We start from the raw sequence: 19,239 nt of genomic DNA, 5'->3' as shown, positions 1-19,239 counted from the left end.
TGCATTATATTAGCAGGTATCTCTATGTATGCTATGATCGGGGTATGGAGCTAATAAAGGGATGGTATCATGATTAAAAAACACGAAAAAGCAAAAGGAAAAACAACAACAAGGGCATCAAGTCTTGCTAGTGGCAACGCCCTAGATAGACACACATGTGGAGGAACAACAGCCGCAGCAAAGCACCGCAGAACCTGCAGCGGTTAGGGTTGACCCATTCTAGACTCCATCCAGTAAACGGGGGTCTTCTTCACCGGCTTTCTCTTCCTCCTCCTTATACGAGCAAGAGATTGCATGCACCGCATAACCTTCATCACGCTTGAACTGCAATACCTGAACGTGTTCCAACGGTAGCTCTGCGCTTGCCCTGGACCACGATCATCCAATCTTCCCATTCCTTGGCAATCTCCATGAGCACATTGCCCATCACTGCCGCCGAGGCCATCAGCCCATGACCCTCTCCTTCCAGCACGCGAACCTCACATCGTCGCATCATTTGCCCTAGCCATCGGACATTGTCCACCGGGACACGGGTGTCCCGGCTGCCATGGTGGATGACAACGTTGCGGGTGATATCCACATATCGGAAGCCAATGGGTTGACGTCGTTCCAAGCAGACCAGCAGATCTACCGCCGGGTTTGCATTTGTAGTCGCTAGCTCCCAAATCTTATGCGTAAGTCGGTTATCGTAATCGGTCTGGCGTTCCCGTTCTTGCGACGTGGCAAGTAAGGCCTGACTTGCTGTGGGGTCGGCCTTCGGGTATCCCTCGGCAGCAGAGAAATCAGATGCCTTCAGTCCCTCAAGGGCCTTCAAATCTGCCCCTTGCTGGGAGATCTTGGATGGGAGCCGTTGCGTGCTCTTGGCTTCAGCGCCGGTGGGACTGGAGCTATCCTTGAGCAGCCCTTTCCGTTTAGCCCGGCGCGGAGACTTTGGGAGGCTAGAGGTCAGGCTTGCACTGGTTGCAGTCATGAAGCTTGAATTGGCCACCTTGAGAATGGACGTCGGTAGGGCTCGGAGAATTCGCTGGGAGTACGGGACGGCATTCGTGGGGACGGGAGCCTTTTGCGAGCCAATGCTAGACAACTGAGAAGGTGGAATCCAGGGTGCTAACAGATGAATGCGGCCCCGGATGTGCTGTGGAATCCGAAGCGCAGTAGCCAACGCATAAATAGCACCCGCAGAGTGCGCCATGATTGAAAACTTGGTAACTTTGAGGTGGTTGCACACAATGGCGACATCATCTGGGATACAATCATTAGTAAGGACAAGGCAACAACCAAACTGGAGGATACTCACCAGGCCAACTGAGGGGAGTTCCCACCTCGTCGACGTAGGGGCCGCTTTCTCCCACGCCGGGGCGATCCAATGTAATGAGCCGCAGGCGCAGTGATCGTGCCAGCTCATCGTAGAACGCCATCAGATATCTGGTGAGGCCCATTCCAAGACAGCAAAGTACCACATATCCCTTAGGATCTCCAACCTCGGAGAACGCTATGGTACGGCCTGATGTAGGATGTGACACCTTCTGGGTAAGTTTCGGGGAAGATATGTAGTCGTAGACCGCAAGATCAATGGAATCGGCACTTGTGGGGCGTTCCTCCCCACTCGAGACACCAACGGGAGTAGCAGAACCGGATGGGGAACGCTTATGGGTAAAGGCTGAGGTCGATTGTTCCAAAGGACCACGGTAATGAGCAAGCTGGTCAAATCTCTCCAGAGACGGTGGCGGGTTACTGATTGACTTCGAGGCCAGCGAAGAGCGGCTCTTGCCCATCATGACTGCTGGGGCCGGCGCACTCTCGTCGAAGCCACCATTTGCTTGGCGGACGATCTGCCTATGCTCCATCGTTCCGCTGCTGGCACTGGCATTCTGCATCTCCCGGGCAGATGCGACGGCGGGGGCAGGCTTAGAAGGCTTCTCCGGGGTATCATCTATTTCTAGTTCGCTCTTGATCTTTTGTTGCTGGTCTTTCAATTCTTGTATTCGCTTCGTTACCTGTTCGGCTTCGTTGCCCACGCCCGATACCGCACTGTCCACTTTCATCTCTCTGCTACTGGTTGAAGAGTACCGGCTATGGCGGGTGGATCTGCGGTGCTTTGGGCTGGAAGAAAAGCTATGGCGCAACGAAGACTCGCGAGCAGGAATAACACGTCCGCTACCAATACCGCCTGGTGTACTCGGCGCACTATCGCGAACGCTTTGCAACGAATGGCGTTCCTTACTGGAGGGTCTGCTGAATGTCGGTTCCCTGCTGGGCTCGGTGGCTGCACGCACTGGGCGTGTCTCCTCCACGACGTCAGCCATAGAACACAACGAACGTATACTAGCACGACTGCGCGGTATATTGTGTCTCAGGCCGTCGTTGTAGCTACACGTTTTGCGTAGCCGTTCGGTTTTCCTGTCCTTCTCACTGCAAAATTCTCGAGATGGCCTCTTGAGGAGGCCAAACTGATTTCTCAGGCTCTTCCTAGAGCCCGAAGATGCCACACTATTTGCTGTAGACACTCGTGGGCCCGGTTCCGTGGTGATAGTACCAAACGCAGTATCTTCATACGCTGCCTTAGATGACGTGTATGAGCCCCTAGATGTCGGTCTTCCTGGAGACAAGGGCGGATCGAAAGTCGCTTTATGTTTGGGGGATGGAGGCGCCCGTGCCATGCGAATGATAGGAGGAGCCGCCGCATCATCTGGATGCAGAAAGGGAGTCTGCAATGCCTCCTCAGACGCCTGCCGCGTCCTGTTCCTCACTGAAAGATCATGCTCGCTGGGTTGCCGTTGGTCAAGACTGGGAGGTTGACCTGTGGGAATGTACACTGGCGCAGAAGGATTCGTCTCCGTATCAATGCGCGGGATGTTGTCGAAATGCGACTGGAGAGGCACCGAGATTGTTGAAAGCGAGGAAATCAGAGAGGAAATGACTTCGGGAGACGCCGGGTCAACCGCCGTTGCTGAAGGGTCACTAAGCTGCGTGCGCGAAGGGATGGACCTGTGATGCCGGGGAAGCGAAGGGGGGAAGTGAAAAGGGGCATCATCAGACTTTGACGCCAGAGGATCCTCGGCGCGATTCATGGTTGCCATTGACAAGGAATATGACGGTCTAGAAACGTTCCCCGGGGCCAGGATCAGGAGACAGTTACCGACGATATATGCGGTCGAGCGTAGTGCGCGCTTGCATGATCCAGTGAGAACGCAAGATAGCGTATGCAAGCTCGGTAGCTTAACGGCAAGAATCAATAGACTGCGGGCGCTTGGCGCATGTGCCACTTAGAATCCAGGCTGGAAGATCCAGGGCGGCCCTATGGAGCCCCTGCAGGTTGCAAAAGCAAGCCCCCTTGCCGAACGGTGATTGTCTAGAAGCAAGACCTTAACGAGGAGGGTGGGAGAGGGAGGGGGGAGTTTGTTGGAACTGCCGATCCGAGAGAGGGGGGGAGAAGGCGACTGGAAGGGTTGTTTTGGTTGGGAGTTAGTATAGCGCAATTGCGCGCGAAGAGTGGAATAGAAAAAGATTGGTGGAAGGGAGCGGATAAGATAAATATTATTTGCATTAGATCATAAGAGGAAAAGGGGAAGAAGCTAAGTAAGTGGAGGAAAATGGACGGACGGAGGTACGATCGTTAACGGGAAATACATGTACGGAGTACCAAAAAAAGAAAAGTATTTAGTTCAGAGAATGGGAGGGGCAGAGGAAAGCCGATGGATGGAAGGAAGGAAGGAAGGAAGGAAGGAAAGTGAAGATTGTAAGGAGACAAAAAAAAAGAAAGAAAGGGAGAAAAAGAGAGAGAAAGAGATCAATTCAATTGATCCCCAAAGCCACAGATAGGAAAGGAAGCTGGCCAGTAGATAGGTAGGTACTTAGTACTCCGTAGATGCTTACTGCAACCTCTCCCACCCTCTCTCATCCACCAGCAGAACACAGTTTCTCTTCTATGCCTATTACCCTCACCTGATGGATGCTTTTGCGAGACGGCACGCCAGGAACAAGGAGAGAGAGAAAGAGGGAAAGATTAATTAGTGGACACCCTTCCAAAAGAAATTCGAGGGAGGATTTCTGCCCTGTCATTTGTCTGACCGAGTCCCCGCCCGTATTTAGTGTCCCTGCAGGGCCTCCACTCCTCGATTTCAATTGAACGCGCCATTTCATCCTCCGCACAGTTCGCAGATCCAAATTTCAAAGGTGTGTGTATACAAAAGTATCTAGTCCAGCATTGGATAGATATGCCTGCTAGCCAGGGGCACATGACTGCCTCCTCAAGAATGAGATCAGCCTTTTGTTTCAGATTTCAACATGGTAATTCTGTTTACTAGTTAGTTGGGAGACATGACCCTTGGATCTTTTGCCAGCAGGAGATGAGGATGATGATGATCTTTTTGGTATTTAGTATTATATGATTGATGACGATAAATGTCCCACCTTGCTCACTTATACTTCGTATCTGTGTTAATTAACTCATGGGTTAATTAGTAGTGGCTTGCTTTCGTGCTAGCTTCGTTTCTGTCCACGGAAGCGAATTGGCGAGGAGCTGGATGGACTCGATGGAGAGGCTCCCCGTCGTCCAATTCCCCACCAGACCACAGGCTGGCTGAGATCGAAATGAGGGTCGATGCTGGTTCTGGAGCCGGGACCTTGGAACGGAGATTTCCGTCCTCCTGAGTCCCTTGCCATCATTTGTGGCTTGTAGACTGCACAGACGATCATCCATCCGGTAACGATATGCAAGGTCGTTAAAAACCCCCTCCCCTCCATGAGCTGGATCATGGACCTTGTGCATTTGGGCTGCATGTTATTGCGTCATGATATGGATGACAAGCTCAAGGCAGCAAATTCTACCGGCCCATCTGAAGGGGGGTTTAAGTCAATTGTTAGCCATATTGCAGTGCACCCCAAGGGTGGACGGGGGCTGGACTGAAAAGTTGATTTTCACAATCATCCGCAAGGTCCAGTGGATCCACCAAAAAGACAGATGCCCGACCTCGAGGTTTCATTAGAATATGACTGACTCGGGTGCCAAATGCACAGATGCTATAATGATCATATCTCTTGAGTCTGGAGAAGACATGTCGAGTGGTTCCAAAGGTGAAACTTTCCCCCCGGGGGGGGGGGATTGGATTGGGTACTATTAACAAAACCTTGAAATGTAAGGTTTCAAGGTCAATATTTAGTAGTAGTCATAGTAGGCGACAAATTCCACCTTGAAAGATAGTAGTACTAGTGGTATGGTCAGTGTCGGTAGAAGTGAGTCTGCCAGAGCTAATTTATATATCTTGGCTCTACCGCCGTCTAGTAGTAGCCAAGTAGTACCTTAAATAAAATATACTAAGTAGTAGTACAGTGGTTTTGCACATGGTAAAAAGCTCACGCATCCACATTAGGCAATAATTCAATACACGCCGACAGGTCTCATTTAATGCTTCTCTCACCTGGAAAATAAATGCATGGTGTTCAGTATAGTACTGAAATTTCCATGATCGATGCAGACTTGATGCCTGACAGATACAGCCTGGCTTGGCGTTGTTTCGGCGATGGTAACCGAACGGACCATCAATTTGTCTCTCCAACACCAATGTTGATGCAGTAGGAAGTTCTGCGACGGCAAAAGTGTGCAGGAACTAACTATAGCTCTACAGCGTGCGAGGGACCGAAGACAACGTCTTATCAACACAACCATCCTTCAAGCCATTTCCGGACTAGTCATCACTCCGTGGTGGCCGTTGAAAGACCCCTCGGCCTAACCAGACATGCGGTGACCGAGAGCACCACCCAGCAGCTTGTGTCCGCAATGGACGCCTACCCGGAAGATTATGTTGCCCACAACCTCCCCTTCGTTTTGCTCTCCGGTCTTGAAGCAAGCTCCGACGATGATCTGCAATGCGTGCGAGCTGATTATCCCCTCCTCCGAGAGAGGGGCGTGAAGATATACTCGGATTTCCCGCCTCTGACCGGCTCAGTTGCGGAGGAATTGCGGCGTGTACTTCTCGAGGAAAACGCTTTCCGTGCCCCGTGGGATACTAGTGAAGATGCACATGCATCTTCATCCAGAATTGAGTACAAAATCAGAAGCGTTGGACGGGTATGTTGATACACCTTGGCTGTCGAAGCAAGCATTACCCCCTTCCTCGTTGCACCTGCAACTTCGGAGACAAACAGCTAGCCCGCCCGCACCTACTTACAGGGCGAGATTTCGTACCACGCGCAAGCTTCCTTTGCTACTTCTCATTTGGCAATTCTACTACTATTGCCGCAAGGCCCGCGTTCACGCCGCTGACTTCTTCTTCTTCTTCTTCTTTTAGTCCTACAGTCTCCCCCCGCGCAAAGCTGACCCCCCACCCGTATCGCCCACGAGCCCGACGGCCGGACAAGACGATGAGATATCGCGTGGATCCTCCTTCAACCTTCATTCTCCCATATCCCCACTTACACCAAGCTCGCCGACGTTTCCAGATGGCCTGCTTAGCCATCTATGGGTCACTAAACACCAGGACCTTGTCCCTGCGGCAGTGATCAATTTCTTCCCCTTCTGCTTCGATCCTAATATGAGCTCGCTGCGCGACAACCAACTCAAGATAGAAATAAATGGATTGAAGAAGGAATGGGCCTCTTCTGGATACAAATCTCGATTTATAGTTGTTCTCTTGTCAGAAGAGAGCACGGGCAGCTATGCTGGGGATACGGAGGACAGGATGGCTAGCATTCGGAGGGCAACGAATCTGGATCAAAAGTCTATATTTCTCCTTCCGTCCGATGCGACGCCAGTGGAATTGAAGGAATTCGCCACGTCCCTGTTGTCTCTACTCCAGCCATCGGTGATGGAATACTACCGCGACCTATCGAAGCACGCCAGGCGCAAACGAAATCGAGGCACCATCCCCCCGCCAACAGCACCACCAACAAGTGGGACGTCCCAGACCTTATCGTCTCAAGGATGGAATGTTCGATATGAATTCAAACTGGGTATCTTTGCGGAATTCCGCCAAGAAATCGATGCCGCGCTTCGGAACTATGAAAGCGCATACGAGACCCTATTTGGTCAAGAGGTGTTCGAATATATTGCTGGCTGGAATCCTAGGTTCAATGATGCACGACTTCTGGGGGATGCATTGGCCATACGTATTATTCGCGGCTTGTTGATGACGGGACAGACAACACCTGCTGTGCGGTTCTGGACTAGCCACCGGAATCGTTCAAAAGATATCATCGACCGGCGCGGAAAAGGCACCAAGAGTTATGGCTGGGCAGCCTGGGAAGCTCGGTGGTCGATGGTAATGGCCCAGCTCATTCGCCAAGCCAATATCCCCTACTTCACCTCCGTCGGCATCCCCCAGGATCAGTTCCAAGAGCAATACTCAATTTTCGTACCACGCGACAAAACGGTTTCCCCTTCGGATGCATATCTTCCGTGGGAACAGCTTCATCATGAGGGTTATTGGCTCTATCGAGCGGCGCAGTATACCATGTACCGTCGAACCTTGGCGGAGCAGATTCCAGAAGACGATCGGATACCACCGGGACAATCTCCCGCGTCCCAGATAGCCAATAAGTCTTATCTATACGACACCTATCTGGTACCTGAGCCACATGTTGAAGCACCCCAGCCGGGGGCCGTCGGTTTCAACCACGCACTGTTAAGATTAGATGCCTTGAAAGCGGCACTCGAAGAGTTCTCGAAGAGAGACCAAAACCGGAAAGCGGAGAGCATTAGCCTGGAGATTGCAGAAGAATATATGCGCCTAAGCTCATGGCCGGAGGCTTACGAAATCCTTCGACCACTCTGGTCGACTTTGTCATGGCGACGTTCGGGCTGGTGGCCGCTCATGCAAAGGTTTGGCTGGGCCCTAAGGGAATGTGCCGTACGCGTGAGCGATAGCGATATGGTCCTGCGCGTTGACTGGGAACTCCGACATAAGGGTGAGCTTATTCTATTACTAAATCGTCTTGCACTGTTTTGGCATCGCAGCTTCGCTTGCCTTCACTAGTCACCTGTCTAACATCATATTATTCTTTCAGTGTTCCAACCGCGGCCCGACTGGATGTATGATCTCCATAATAGTCTCGAGGACTTTCCTTTAGTGAATCCCAAGCCATCGGTGGTCCTGCGCGCAGAGGACATCGTGCCCAGCGGTAAGTTATCACAGAAGCATCCCATAACCACTTAAAATCTTACTGACGATATCACCGGGCTCTAGTCACCGCGTCTTTCGTCTTTCAAAGTTCCGAAGGAAATGTCGGCGAGCCGTCTAAGGGCCAGCTTATCATCACTTCCTGTACCCAGCCCTCATCGAGCCCTCTCACATTCTCCGAAGTGAAGGTAGTGTTTGAGGGTTGCCTGCGGCCAATACGGCTTCAGTCTGATCGCAACGTGGACGCCGATACGGCTACACCCTGCACAATAACTTCGCCATTGCTACGTGACCCCAGTACGGCTGAAGACCCGGCAGCTTTGCAATCACCCACGAACGGATTGACTGCTTTGACTGGGCTAGCAGACCTGACGTTTGGGCCTTCCCAGACTAAGGTATACGATATTACATGCATTCCCAGAGAAGCCGGGGAGTCCCGTGTCGCGTCCATAACATTGACCGTCGAGGAAGAAAAATTCGATCTTACCAACGCGATAACCGATTTGACTCCATATGAGTCCTATTGGTGGCAGCAAACGTCCAAGGGCCCAAGCAGACGGCGCGTGGGCAAAGGCCGCGATACGGGCCGTTGTAAGATACTACCCAAACCACCAAAGATACGGGTAGAGCTGCTGAACCTTCGAGAAACATACTATACGAATGAGGAAATAATTCTCCGAGTAGGTGTCGACAACGAGGAAGAAGAGGCTGCAGATGTTTCTGTTGAGACTAGACTTTTCGGCCGGCCCGAGTCCACGGCTAAGATACGGTGGCTAGATGAGGAGAATTCCTCGGAGATGCACGGGTCTGGGGAGAGTACTCCGACAGAAGGCAATTCTCACCACCTGAAGCGACCGATAGGGGTGATGGAACGCTCATCTCATAAAGAACTAACGATTGTGGTTACGGATACCAACGATGCTTTGGATTATGAGCTTGAAGTCTCTGCGCTCTACAACCTCGTGTCTGATGTCCAGACGCCTATCATCGCGAGCATGCGTGTTGGCCTATCAATTATCAGGCCATTCGAGGCCAATTATGAATTCCTTCCACGCCTTCATCCTCAACCCTGGCCGGACTTCTTCACTGTGGATGACGAGTTACTTCCAAATGGGGATGAAGTCAAGCCCGGAGGTTTGCAGCAGAGATGGTGTCTCAACTCCAAGGTCGTCTCTTTTGCTGTGGAGCCCCTGGTTGTCGAAAAACTGTCATTAGTGTTGCTTGGACTGGGCGGCGCTGCCACCTGTCACATTGGGTCGGAGGAGATTATCAGTCCTGAGGTGGCGGAGATCCGTCCGGAGGAGCTTCGAGAATCTAACTTCATCATGGACCTTCAGAAGGAAATCTTGGGTGACCGCAGACCTACAACCTTAAACCTCGCCCTAGAGATTCGCTGGAGGCGCAGTGCAACAGACGACGGCGCGCTGAACGACGGATCCACAACCACCACGACCACGCTTGATATCCCTCGATTCGTTATGCCAGCAGGTGAGCCTCGGGTGGTCGCCTCAGCTAAGGCGTCTGATACACTTTCGGGGTTGATCCATCTGGATTACACTCTAGAGAACCCGTCGATGCACTTCCTTACTTTCAACCTGAGCATGGAAGCAAGTGAGAACTTTGCGTTCAGCGGACCGAAGACGATGGTCGTGCAGTTGGTGCCTTTAAGCAGACAAACGGTCCGGTACAACTTGCTGGCATCTAAACGAGGTCTGTGGATCCAGCCGCAGCTCCTGGTAGTCGATACATACTTTAACAAGACTCTGCGGGTGCTACCGACGGAAGACATGCGGTCGGATAAGAAAGGAATCTTAGTCTGGGTTGATGCCGACGATTAAAGGGTGCGGCGAGGGTCATGGAAAACAGTTTGTATGTAGCGTGGAGCGTGGTATGTATGGGGAACTCGGGTTCAGATCTGGACCATTTTCAATTGAATTGAGATCATAGATCAAGTGCTATAGACAGATACCCAGTAGATGTACTCGTTATCCTTTCACTTAGTGCAACTTAATTTAGAGTAGCTATCTATTTATCGATTATCAAGATAGTAACTACCGCTCTCGCTCACGTGTCGAGCCCTTATCACGCGCTACCAAAAGAGGACTAGCGGCGGCGATCGGAGCGACGCCCGCAGCTCCTCCCCAATCCGGAGTTGCAACTTGCGCCCGTTCGTTCCTTCCCTGCCCGGACTGCCAGTCTTCCACCTCAACTTCGTTCTTCCGTCTCTTCCCCTCGCTTCTTCGCCTTCTTCTTCCCCTCACCTGCTCTCCCCTATACCAATTCGCATGCTGCATAGTGCTGGGCTTTCTTCTTGTCGATTACGTCCCATAGAACTCCGTATTTGCCCTATCCATTTTGGGAAACCCGTCCTCGTTCGTTCGGCTGCTGTCGCCATCACTCTGGCTGCCTCCGCTGTAGTAGTACCTCCACTACAATTCCGGCCATGGCGGCGCAGGCAGCTCTGATTGCCGACACCATTGTTGGCATGAAAAGAGCCCTCCGCAAGGAGAATGACTGTGCGTCCTTTACTCTCCCCGCTGTCTCTATCTTTTCCCTCTAACCGTTCGCTCTTTTTAGACTCTGGACCCGACGATCCGATCACTCAACCAACAAATCGGGGCAATAAACTACACACAAACTCGAACTTCGTCCGAGAAGGTGCTCTAGGTTACATACATCCGGAGGAGCTCTATAAACAGGTTAGTTCCACCCCCGCGGCCATCGAAAGATCTCTCTATCATGGGGGCATTAGTCGATCAGGGTGATGATGATAAGGAAGGCACGCTGACGTTTAGGGAAATATCTCTCTACAGAAAATTGAACATGCTGGATACACGCGTTATATCCTCCAGCCTAATCCCGTGCGCTATGATTCAGAAGGTGATGAGTTGGACGAGGATGACGAAGATTCCGAAGCTGATGCCGCTGCGGCGGCAGAAAATCCATTTTCGGAAATTGCGCTTGAAAGTGAGGCCTTCGGTTCCATCTCGACGCCTTTTCAGGTTTTCTTGCTAATCAAGTACCACAATTGAATTTTAGACTTCCTTTGCCCTCTAAAACACCCGTCCGAGCTCCCTACCCATCCTTCCCTATCGCACGCTTATACGTCAAAGGCGCTGCTGCACATGACGCAGGCAATCGAAGCCAAACTCCGTCAAGAAAGAGCACTGCTTTGGCGGGCCAGGAATCTACACCGGCAGTTTTTGGGAGACAGTTCTTGGATGCCCTCTGGTGCAGTGGAGACGCCTGAAGACAGATGGATCTTCGAGCCCCGGATAGCCCATACGACACGTAGCTCACCTGGGAGTCAATACAGACATAACGGGGCCGCAAGTCCTTTGGTGCCAGGGCCTTCGGCTCAGAAAAGCAGTGTGCAAGGCGCGTCCGTGGGTGCAGGTGACTCAAAGTCGCCTCAGCCTCCCCAGAACGAGAATGCTCAGGACAAAACTGCCGCAGATAAGGACGTTGAGATGACCGACATTCATGACCAGGAGACGACGCACAAAGAAACCGTCCCAAATGCGCTTGAACAACCCCGAGAGCCGAAATCAGAAGAAGTTGATACCCCAGTTGGCGACCTGCCTCATCATTCAGAGACCATCAATCAAGTCATACAAGTCAATGGAAGCCTTACGGCAAACGCAAAGTCTAATGGGGATAAAGTGACGAACTCGGATGGCACTTCGGACAAGGATGGCAAGGAGCGCGAAGGTGCCACAATCCAGGGCAATGCGCAGCCTGATCCCGAATTTCGAGACGATGCACAGGTAGACGGGACGGATGCGGATGCAGATGCAGATGCAGAAATGCAAGATGGATCATCTCCCGAGCCACCTCGGCGCATGACGACCCGAGCACAGGCTAATGCAGCGAACCCACAGGAGGGCGAATCTGGACCCCTCTCCCCGTCCCCTTCTGACGACACATTAGGGAGTCTTCCGACACCCCATCCTCTTTTCCTTATACCGGACTCTGTTCGGCCAGATTCGAACTTCGGCCTCCCGCCCAACGAAGCGGAAGAGACACGTCGACTGCTTTGGTCTTATGTACAAAAGCAGGAGGAGACCGTTCGTGGATTTGAGCATATGCTGGAGTCTCTGCTCCGGGCCAATCGGATGAAAGAGGATGTGCTCGAGTGGTGCAAAGCGGAGGGGCACGTGGGCGAGATGAGCGATGGAGAAGACTGGTATGATCGGGAGAAATGGGGCCTTGCCGAAGGAGAAGACCTTAAGAAGGGTGCTGATGAGGATGAAATCGAACCGGTGGAGGAGAGCCGGACGTCGACCAAGAGAGGCCGAGGTCGACGGGCATAGGCTGGATCCTCGTTGAAGTCGACAGGTGCTTTGGCTTTAGATGTCCCTCTGATGCAGCTCTTGCCATCTGCACGCTCATATCACTTGCGCTTTCCAAAGACTCATAGCGTGGAGTTGGCGGCGTTTTGGGGAGGTGAGCCAGGTGTCCCATATTAAGCTACCACGGACAATAGGTGTGAGTGAAATGGTCTTTTGCCCCTTCTCTTTTCCCTTGAGGGGAATGTGGATAGTGAAACAGGTGCTTTCATTTACCATCCCTGGCGGGAGTATGGTGTGATTTTATGATAGTTGATGATCATGGCGAAAGCGCACAAGCGTAGCAAATGATACCCGTTGTTCCTGTTTATCTATACTTGAAAGTAGGAGACTGCCATGTGGTAGGTCAACGTTGTAGTAGGTTTTCTTCTCCGTTCTATCTGAGCATCTCAATGTAACCCCGCTTTCATTTCTTCTTCCGTTCCTTCTCAGTGGCTTTACGTAGCCAGCTGTTATTGCCATTGCCTACCCCATCCTGCCCTTTGCTCTCGCTCTCGTTCTAACTCTCCACCCCTTCCCTCCACTTCTCACTGGACACAACCAGACTGCCTAGCCGACCATGAAATGCAGCCCCGTGTAGACTCATAACAGTAGCTTGGCGAGCTCTATGTTTCCACTCAGGGATTGGCGACACTGGAATGATGTCGAAAGGTCCAAGCTCCATTGGCGGGAGGCCAATGGGCGGTAATCCAGACCCCCGGACATAGATTCCTGTGAAGTCTCGGCTTACAAGCTCTTGCCGCCGCGCTTGGTTTTGGCACGCTCGCGTTCCCGCTTGGCGTAGATTTCCGCCGTGAAGGGACTACCAGGCCCGGGTTAGTGGGGTTTACCAATTCCGTGCGTGGGGAAAAAAAATCTCATTTTGCGTTGGGGCTTGAGACACATGTGCATATGGGCTTTGGTGTGCAAAAATAAGAGTAAAGGCAAGTCCATGGTGCATAGTGGGCCAATATAGAAAAGATAGATGGGATACTTACTCCTCCCACTGGAGAGCGAACCAGTACAGGATGAAGACCTCGGCCGTCAGGAAGACGCCCGCCACCTTGCCCTTGTAGAGAGCAACGCCCAAGAAGTTCAAAGTACTGCCCCAGTACATGGGGGAACCAGTGACGTTGAAGGGGAAGCCGGTGACAGGCGCATCCATCAGGATACCGAAGTAGTCGCCAAGGTAGGTGCCGGTGACACCGAGGGCATACATGCTGGACAGGACGAGGACGGAGCCGAAGGCGAAGAGAAGGCCGCCGAGGACGGGTTGGTGCACAGGGGCATAGTAAGGTTGGTCTTCCAGGGCCACTTGGTAGACATGATCTCGCAGAATTCCCAGACTGAAGATGGTGACGGCGAGGAAGTAGCAGCCGTAGTAGGCATTACCGAATATACGAGTCAAGAAGTGACTCCGATACTCTACAGATTGCGATGACCGAGGAAAGTTGTCATAAGCCTCTTATACTGTAAAATGAACGGAGGAAAGAGGTGGACGTGGGAAAAGGTAGAGCCAAGGCAGAAGCTGCCAGAGCTGGATTCCTCGTAGGACTGGGGTAAATGTTTTTAGAGTGGGAGATGGGACCAACCAGCACGGGCGACAATGCTGGATAGAATAATGTTTAGCTATGGAAAGAATGTAATATGGCAGACTACTTACTTCCAGAAGATAGGGTTAAAGGCGATTGACAGCGCGGCCCCTGTTTGAGAGAGAGAAAAAAAAACAGTTACAATCACATGCGGGGAGGGAAGAGAGGGGATTAGCCGGGGAAAGCTCCACGTACATTGGAGGGACGGCTGGGAGAAGTCGACAAAGTTGGACAAGGAAGCCATGAGGAAGGAAGATTAGAAGATGAGAGATGAGGTATAAGGAAAGAAGAAAGGGGACAAGGAACGGGGAAGAGAAGAAGGTGAAGAGGGAAAGGAAGAAGGAAAGGGAAAGCAAAGAGAAGAAGTAGCAAGCAGCAGAAGTGGAGAGAAGAAAACATTCCCGAAACGGCATGACGTCTCGAAAAAGACGCACGGGATCTTACAAGTTACAACTTACGAGACAAGGCCTCAGGCAGAATTACCATGTACTAGGATAGTACCACAGTTCAAAGTTATTTCTCTCCTCATTTGATGATGACAGTATATATTCTATAAACTTACACTACTACCATTCACATCTATCGCATTATCATAAATAAACCCCAGCTGCAGACCTTGAAGGAAGGAGTTAAGTTAACTATCTAGTACCTGAGTGACGCAACTACTAACTACTAGCCTCTCCAACTCACCGCCTGATCCAGTCCATCCTTCTTCTTCCTCTTTACTTTTAGTTATCTTCTTAAAATTGTCCCCTCATAGCTCTTGTTCTGATTCTTCCATCTTCTTCTCTAACCTGCAGTCCTCACTTTCTTTTCTCCATCATGTCTTGCTTCGGCCCCCTCTCGGCTTTCCTTGCCTGACCGGCATGGCAGCGCATCCGCTCCAGGGAGAATGGCCCTGAAGCATCGCGATTATGTCCTCCTGGGCATTGGTGCCTTTATAGCCTGGGGTCTCGCCGTCAAATGGCTCCCCATACTGAGATATCTGGGTTATGCTCTGGTGCTCGGTGCTTTTCTTTCCTCCGCCGTGTTGTTCGCTCTCGTGCTTCTCACCATCCGCTCCCCCAATGACGCTGTTGCTTCTTCACCTTCGCCCACGAACCCCCGCGTCGCATTCCTCGCCCGCCACCACTGGGATCAAGAAACCCAGGCATTTAAAAGCCGTTCAATCTATAATCCACATTCACTTTACCCACAATCCTTCATCGTCTCGGAAGGGATTGACGAGCTCCTATCCTTCGCCACGCGGGATTTCATCGCATCATGGTACCAGCATATCAGTCCCAACCCCACGTTCGTCAACGAGGTGGATCATACGATTCGGACAGCCATTGGAAACCTGCGCGATAGGCTCCTGACGGAAGACCTTGTCTCTCTCGTAGTGTCCCGGATTTTCCCCGTTCTGACATCCCATCTGAAGGAGTCTGAGGTTGCTGAGCGCTTGGTCCGGGGAAGGAATCTTACCAGGAATGTCACGGAGTCGGAAGAGTTGGACATTGCCATCGCGAGCAAGTATCGCGAGGGGAACTTACACCCGGCGGCGATGCTGTCTCTCTCCGACCAAAAGTTACTGGAACAGGAGTACCTCCGCAAAATTGCCGTCGGGCTCCTGCCCCAACTGTTCCCGGAATCCGTCCTCAATAGTCGCATCGTTTCCGTCTTGATTCGTGAGATTGTAGCCTGCGCTGTGCTCTTCCCTCTCGTTTCTGTCCTCTCCGATCCGGACACATGGAATCAGCTGATGGAGGCCTATGGCCGCACCGCGATTCAGGACCGTAAGACTGTCCGGAAACTCAGGGCGGCCCTGGACGAGCATGCATCCCCGGCTCCCCGGTCGAAGAGGGGTCACCCTTTCCCTCGACTTAGTCCCCACGATTCAGAGCGCGCCTTCGAGCGATTTGTCCGGGCCATCCGGCGCTGTAACAATCTTTCGGACGCCAGACGCTTCAGAGCCTTGGTGGCAAGCCAACTGAAGCGGGAGACTATGGTGGAAGGACAGGACCAAGTTTACCTCCGACGACTGGAGACCGGTAAGAGGGTCTTGGACCAAAAAGTAGCTAAGCTGTCTGCCCCCGGAGGTACTCAGATGTCGCACGCCTCCGCGGCTGTATCCCACTTTCGCCGTAAGAATTCTATTCCTCAGGAAGCCTCCTTAGTGGATATCATGCATGATGCGTCGGGTCTCTCTTACTTCATGGAGTTTATGGACCGTCAGCAGCTCATGTCCCTAGTTCAATTCTGGATCGTGGTCGACGGTTTCCGCAACCCTCTGGAGGATGATTTCGGAGACGAAAGCTCCCCGACCTCCACAAGCTGGACCCCAGCGGACCGAAGTGACATGGCTCTGATCAGTGAGACGTATCTCTCGAAACCGGAGTTAAAAGTATCGGATGAGTCCCGTCGGGTGGTGAAGGCCTTCCTGAGCGCAGGGAAGCGGGCCACCTCGGAGCAGTATCGAAAGGCTCGGACGGTCATTTTGAGCACTCAATCCGCGGTGCTCGATAAGCTTCAGGAAATCTACTACCCGAAGTTCAAGCAGTCAGATCTCTACTATAAATACCTTGCCTCGGATGAAGCATCCCAAGCGGGCCCGCAGTCCCCCCAACAGAGCTCCCCGAACATTGCTGAAGTGCCCGAAAGGCGGCCTTTACCTCCTCTGATGTCTCGCACCTCATCACAACCTGGCGCCAGGCCCAAAGATTTGCGACGAGCGGCGGTTTCTTCGAGCGATGTTCGAAGCATGGGCAAACTGTTTGATGACGATGAGTCTTCGAGGCGCTCATTCGATTCCGAGCGATCTGCACCGCTGTTTGACGATGACTACGATACAGATCCACTGGCAATGTCGACACAAAGCCTAGGGAAAGACTCACAAAATGGCGAAACTGAGGCGAACCAAAACCAAGTCATCGTGAATATGGAGGCAGCGTTAAACGACATCATCGCGAGCGAGCCCAAGAATACTCGAATTGAAGATTTGAAGAACGCCGATGTGTCCCCGTCTGCATTGCCCGCTAGCGACCCTTTCCCCCGGTCGCCGCGCAGCTCAATGGATATCCCTCGGGCAGATAGTCGGACAGAGGACCGTATCAAGCCGAGCATTGCCTCATTAGGCCTCGTGGATCGATCCTCACGCCAGGGGGTCTTCGATGACGATCTCTTCCCTGAACAACAGAAGTATATCGAAGACGAATATGAAGAGCCGATGGGAACAGATACAGATCCGGCCGATCAAGTCCATGAGGCGGCTCCTGGGGATCTCGGATTGACGGAGGCCATTGAGGCGCTCACCGCAGATATCGATAAGCTCGGATCTCAAGAGTCAGTGGTAAACACGCTCACTCGCAAAGCTGAACTTACCAACAACACCGCGGAGTTGAGGATTCTGCGCAAATCCAAAGCGAGCATCCAACGCGAGATTCACCGCAAAGAGATGCAACGACAGCAGTATATCATCCAAGAAAGTGACAACAGTCTGTATGGCCGATCGACCGTCCGTATCAAATCCATTGTAGTTGGAAAGGAGGAAGACGGTCGAGAGTTCGCTATGTGTACGTTCCTTACTACCCTGCCTCCGTCCGTCACGGGAGCTACTTGCTGTTCAGATTTACTAATATATCTTCTAGATGTGGTCGAAGTGCAACGTAACGCTGGTGAGCAAATGCCCGCCGCCTCCTGGGCCGTGGCCCGCAGATACAGCGAATTCCATGAACTCCATCAGAAGCTACGCATGAGATACCCATCCGTCCGTCACCTGGAGTTCCCACGTCGACGTGTCGTTCTCAAGCTCCAGAAAGAATTCCTCCAGAAGCGACGCCTAGCTCTAGAGGCATATCTACAGAAACTCCTCCTTCTCCCTGAAGTATGCCGGAGTCGAGACTTACGAGCCTTCCTCTCCCAACGAGCCATTATCCCCCGCAACGAGAACCAGAGCTCCACCACCAACGGAGAGACCAAAGACCTAGTCACTCGAATCTACAATTCCGTCGCCGACGGCATGGACGACTTTCTAGGCAACTTTGGCGTATTAGATCAACTATCCACAGCCGGACAAAGCCTCATCTCAGCCGCTACAAATCAACAATCCACCACTTCCACCACAATATCTCCCGGTGACACTGGCCTTGCCACCGAGGACGCCGTCACCGCCGCCGAAGCGGAAGCCGAACTAAACGCCTTCGAAGACCGCGAGCTTGAGCCCTTCATCAAACCCATCTGTGATCTATTCCTGGAAGCTTTCGAGCTGAACAAGGGAAATAACTGGCTGCGCGGGCGTGCCGTGGTCGTCGTCCTCCACCAATTGCTAGGGGGTACGATCGAGCGCAAAGTTCGCGAAGGAGCACGCTCCCTTGTCCAGGACGACTCGCTTCTGCGCTACATCACCCTCATCAAGGATACCATGTGGCCGGGCGGCGTGCTTCGCCAGACCCGCGTCCGCAGTGCATCGGAGCGACTGAAGAGTCGCACTGAAGCAAGTCTAGTCCTGGCTACGTTGATCCCCGATCTAGCGGGCAATGTGGTCGGACGAGCGAATGCGCAGGCCGCGGCGCGCAGGATCTTTGCGACTTTGAATAATCGACGGTTGAATGCGCATCTCTTATTTACTATTCTCGATGAGGTCGTTTTAGTTTTATTTGGTGCGGGAGGACGCGGGACGAATACGTTGATGACTTCATGCTAATGTGTATGATACTAATCTTTCTTTTTCTTTCTCTCTTCAGTCTGTTTCTGTGTTGTCTTTCTGCTATCTCTATCGCCGGGCTGTATTGTTATTAGCGGGCGTTGCATTGATGTGCTTTTCTAGCATCTCTTCTTCTGCGCTTGAGCGCCTGTGCTATTCTGCATCGTGTTTTGCCGATACTCTATATAATGTAGCTGTTGCAGGTGCGGCGGGCGAGTGAGGCCGATGCACATACGTCTGATAATCACATGCTGATAAGGATGGGACGTCGACCCATCCTGATCGTTGGTGCCTGAACCTACCGGGTTAGCCCGTCTACTAGAACCGCACTAGGCAGTAGTTTCTACGTCAGTTATCCAGAAGGTCAACTAAATGTTCCTGTGTCTCCACATTGAATCTGAATGAAGGAATGGAGCTCGAAGATACAAGATCGTCCGGTGCTCAGTAAGTCAACTCGGCAAGGGAATAGCGAGGCCATCCTCCCGGAAGAGAAATGAAAGCAGAGAGTTGGAGTGAAAAGA

At 52.2% G+C, this 19,239-nt stretch overlaps 5 protein-coding genes across 5 annotated transcripts; 3 read left to right on the top strand and 2 right to left on the bottom strand.

The window, feature by feature from the left end:
* Positions 1-313: 313 nt before the first annotated feature.
* BO87DRAFT_311975 (hydrolase, alpha/beta fold family protein) lies at positions 314-3,071 on the bottom strand (the record flags this gene model as incomplete). Its single annotated transcript, XM_025619565.1, has 2 exons — positions 314-1,242; positions 1,298-3,071. The coding sequence occupies 2 exons, from the start codon at positions 3,069-3,071 to the stop codon at positions 314-316; spliced, it is 2,703 nt and encodes a 900-aa protein (XP_025478216.1).
* Positions 3,072-5,574: 2,503 nt separating this feature from the next.
* BO87DRAFT_417035 (uncharacterized protein) lies at positions 5,575-10,110 on the top strand. Its single transcript, XM_025626785.1, has 4 exons — positions 5,575-6,070; positions 6,291-7,905; positions 8,005-8,118; positions 8,184-10,110. The coding sequence occupies exons 1-4, from the start codon at positions 5,780-5,782 to the stop codon at positions 9,953-9,955; spliced, it is 3,792 nt and encodes a 1,263-aa protein (XP_025478215.1). The 5' UTR covers positions 5,575-5,779; the 3' UTR covers positions 9,956-10,110.
* A 198-nt stretch (positions 10,111-10,308) lies between these two features.
* BO87DRAFT_337533 (uncharacterized protein) lies at positions 10,309-12,775 on the top strand. The gene is made up of 4 exons (XM_025620561.1): positions 10,309-10,633; positions 10,695-10,816; positions 10,931-11,084; positions 11,157-12,775. Exons 1-4 carry the CDS (start codon positions 10,561-10,563, stop codon positions 12,428-12,430), a joined length of 1,623 nt encoding a protein of 540 aa, XP_025478214.1. The 5' UTR covers positions 10,309-10,560; the 3' UTR covers positions 12,431-12,775.
* A 2-nt stretch (positions 12,776-12,777) lies between these two features.
* Positions 12,778-14,315, bottom strand: BO87DRAFT_361830 (bifunctional phosphatidyl-N-methylethanolamine N-methyltransferase/phosphatidyl-N-dimethylethanolamine N-methyltransferase). The gene is made up of 5 exons (XM_025621604.1): positions 14,233-14,315; positions 14,109-14,148; positions 14,038-14,054; positions 13,444-13,870; positions 12,778-13,268 (listed from the first exon to the last, which is right to left on the bottom strand). Exons 1-5 carry the CDS (start codon positions 14,279-14,281, stop codon positions 13,193-13,195), a joined length of 609 nt encoding a protein of 202 aa, XP_025478213.1. The 5' UTR covers positions 14,282-14,315; the 3' UTR covers positions 12,778-13,192.
* A 194-nt stretch (positions 14,316-14,509) lies between these two features.
* On the top strand, positions 14,510-19,131 carry rgsC (putative intermediate filament protein (Mdm1)). Its single transcript, XM_025629703.1, has 2 exons — positions 14,510-17,588; positions 17,664-19,131. Exons 1-2 carry the CDS (start codon positions 14,930-14,932, stop codon positions 18,716-18,718), a joined length of 3,714 nt encoding a protein of 1,237 aa, XP_025478212.1. The 5' UTR covers positions 14,510-14,929; the 3' UTR covers positions 18,719-19,131.
* The last annotated feature ends 108 nt before the right edge of the window (positions 19,132-19,239 follow it).

The sequence above is a fragment of the Aspergillus neoniger genome (assembly GCF_003184625.1).
Source record: "Aspergillus neoniger CBS 115656 unplaced genomic scaffold BO87scaffold_22, whole genome shotgun sequence".
NCBI classification, from domain to species: Eukaryota; Fungi; Ascomycota; class Eurotiomycetes; order Eurotiales; family Aspergillaceae; genus Aspergillus; species Aspergillus neoniger.
Note: the sequence above shows the minus strand (reverse complement) of the source record. Positions and strands in the feature narration are given on the sequence as shown.

What these genes read in the sequence shown, in the direction of transcription:
- BO87DRAFT_417035 (XM_025626785.1), top strand. Translation starts at nt 5,780, where the DNA reads ATGGACGCCTACCCGGAAGATTATGTTGCCCACAACCTCCCCTTCGTT. An exon ending in AAATCAGAAGCGTTGGACGG is followed by an intron (nt 6,071 to 6,290) that starts GTATGTTGATAC and finishes TTCTTCTTTTAG; the next exon opens with TCCTACAGTCTCCCCCCGCG. An exon ending in CTGGGAACTCCGACATAAGG is followed by an intron (nt 7,906 to 8,004) that starts GTGAGCTTATTC and finishes TTATTCTTTCAG; the next exon opens with TGTTCCAACCGCGGCCCGAC.
- BO87DRAFT_337533 (XM_025620561.1), top strand. Translation starts at nt 10,561, where the DNA reads ATGGCGGCGCAGGCAGCTCTGATTGCCGACACCATTGTTGGCATGAAA. An exon ending in CGGAGGAGCTCTATAAACAG is followed by an intron (nt 10,817 to 10,930) that starts GTTAGTTCCACC and finishes ATCTCTCTACAG; the next exon opens with AAAATTGAACATGCTGGATA. An exon ending in TTCGGAAATTGCGCTTGAAA is followed by an intron (nt 11,085 to 11,156) that starts GTGAGGCCTTCG and finishes ATTGAATTTTAG; the next exon opens with ACTTCCTTTGCCCTCTAAAA.
- BO87DRAFT_361830 (XM_025621604.1), bottom strand. Translation starts at nt 14,281, where the DNA reads ATGGCTTCCTTGTCCAACTTTGTCGACTTCTCCCAGCCGTCCCTCCAA. An exon ending in CTCCCAGCCGTCCCTCCAAT is followed by an intron (nt 14,149 to 14,232) that starts GTACGTGGAGCT and finishes TCTCTCAAACAG; the next exon opens with GGGCCGCGCTGTCAATCGCC. An exon ending in TTCGCTCTCCAGTGGGAGGA is followed by an intron (nt 13,269 to 13,443) that starts GTAAGTATCCCA and finishes CGGGCCTGGTAG; the next exon opens with TCCCTTCACGGCGGAAATCT.
- rgsC (XM_025629703.1), top strand. Translation starts at nt 14,930, where the DNA reads ATGGCCCTGAAGCATCGCGATTATGTCCTCCTGGGCATTGGTGCCTTT. An exon ending in CGGTCGAGAGTTCGCTATGT is followed by an intron (nt 17,589 to 17,663) that starts GTACGTTCCTTA and finishes TATATCTTCTAG; the next exon opens with ATGTGGTCGAAGTGCAACGT.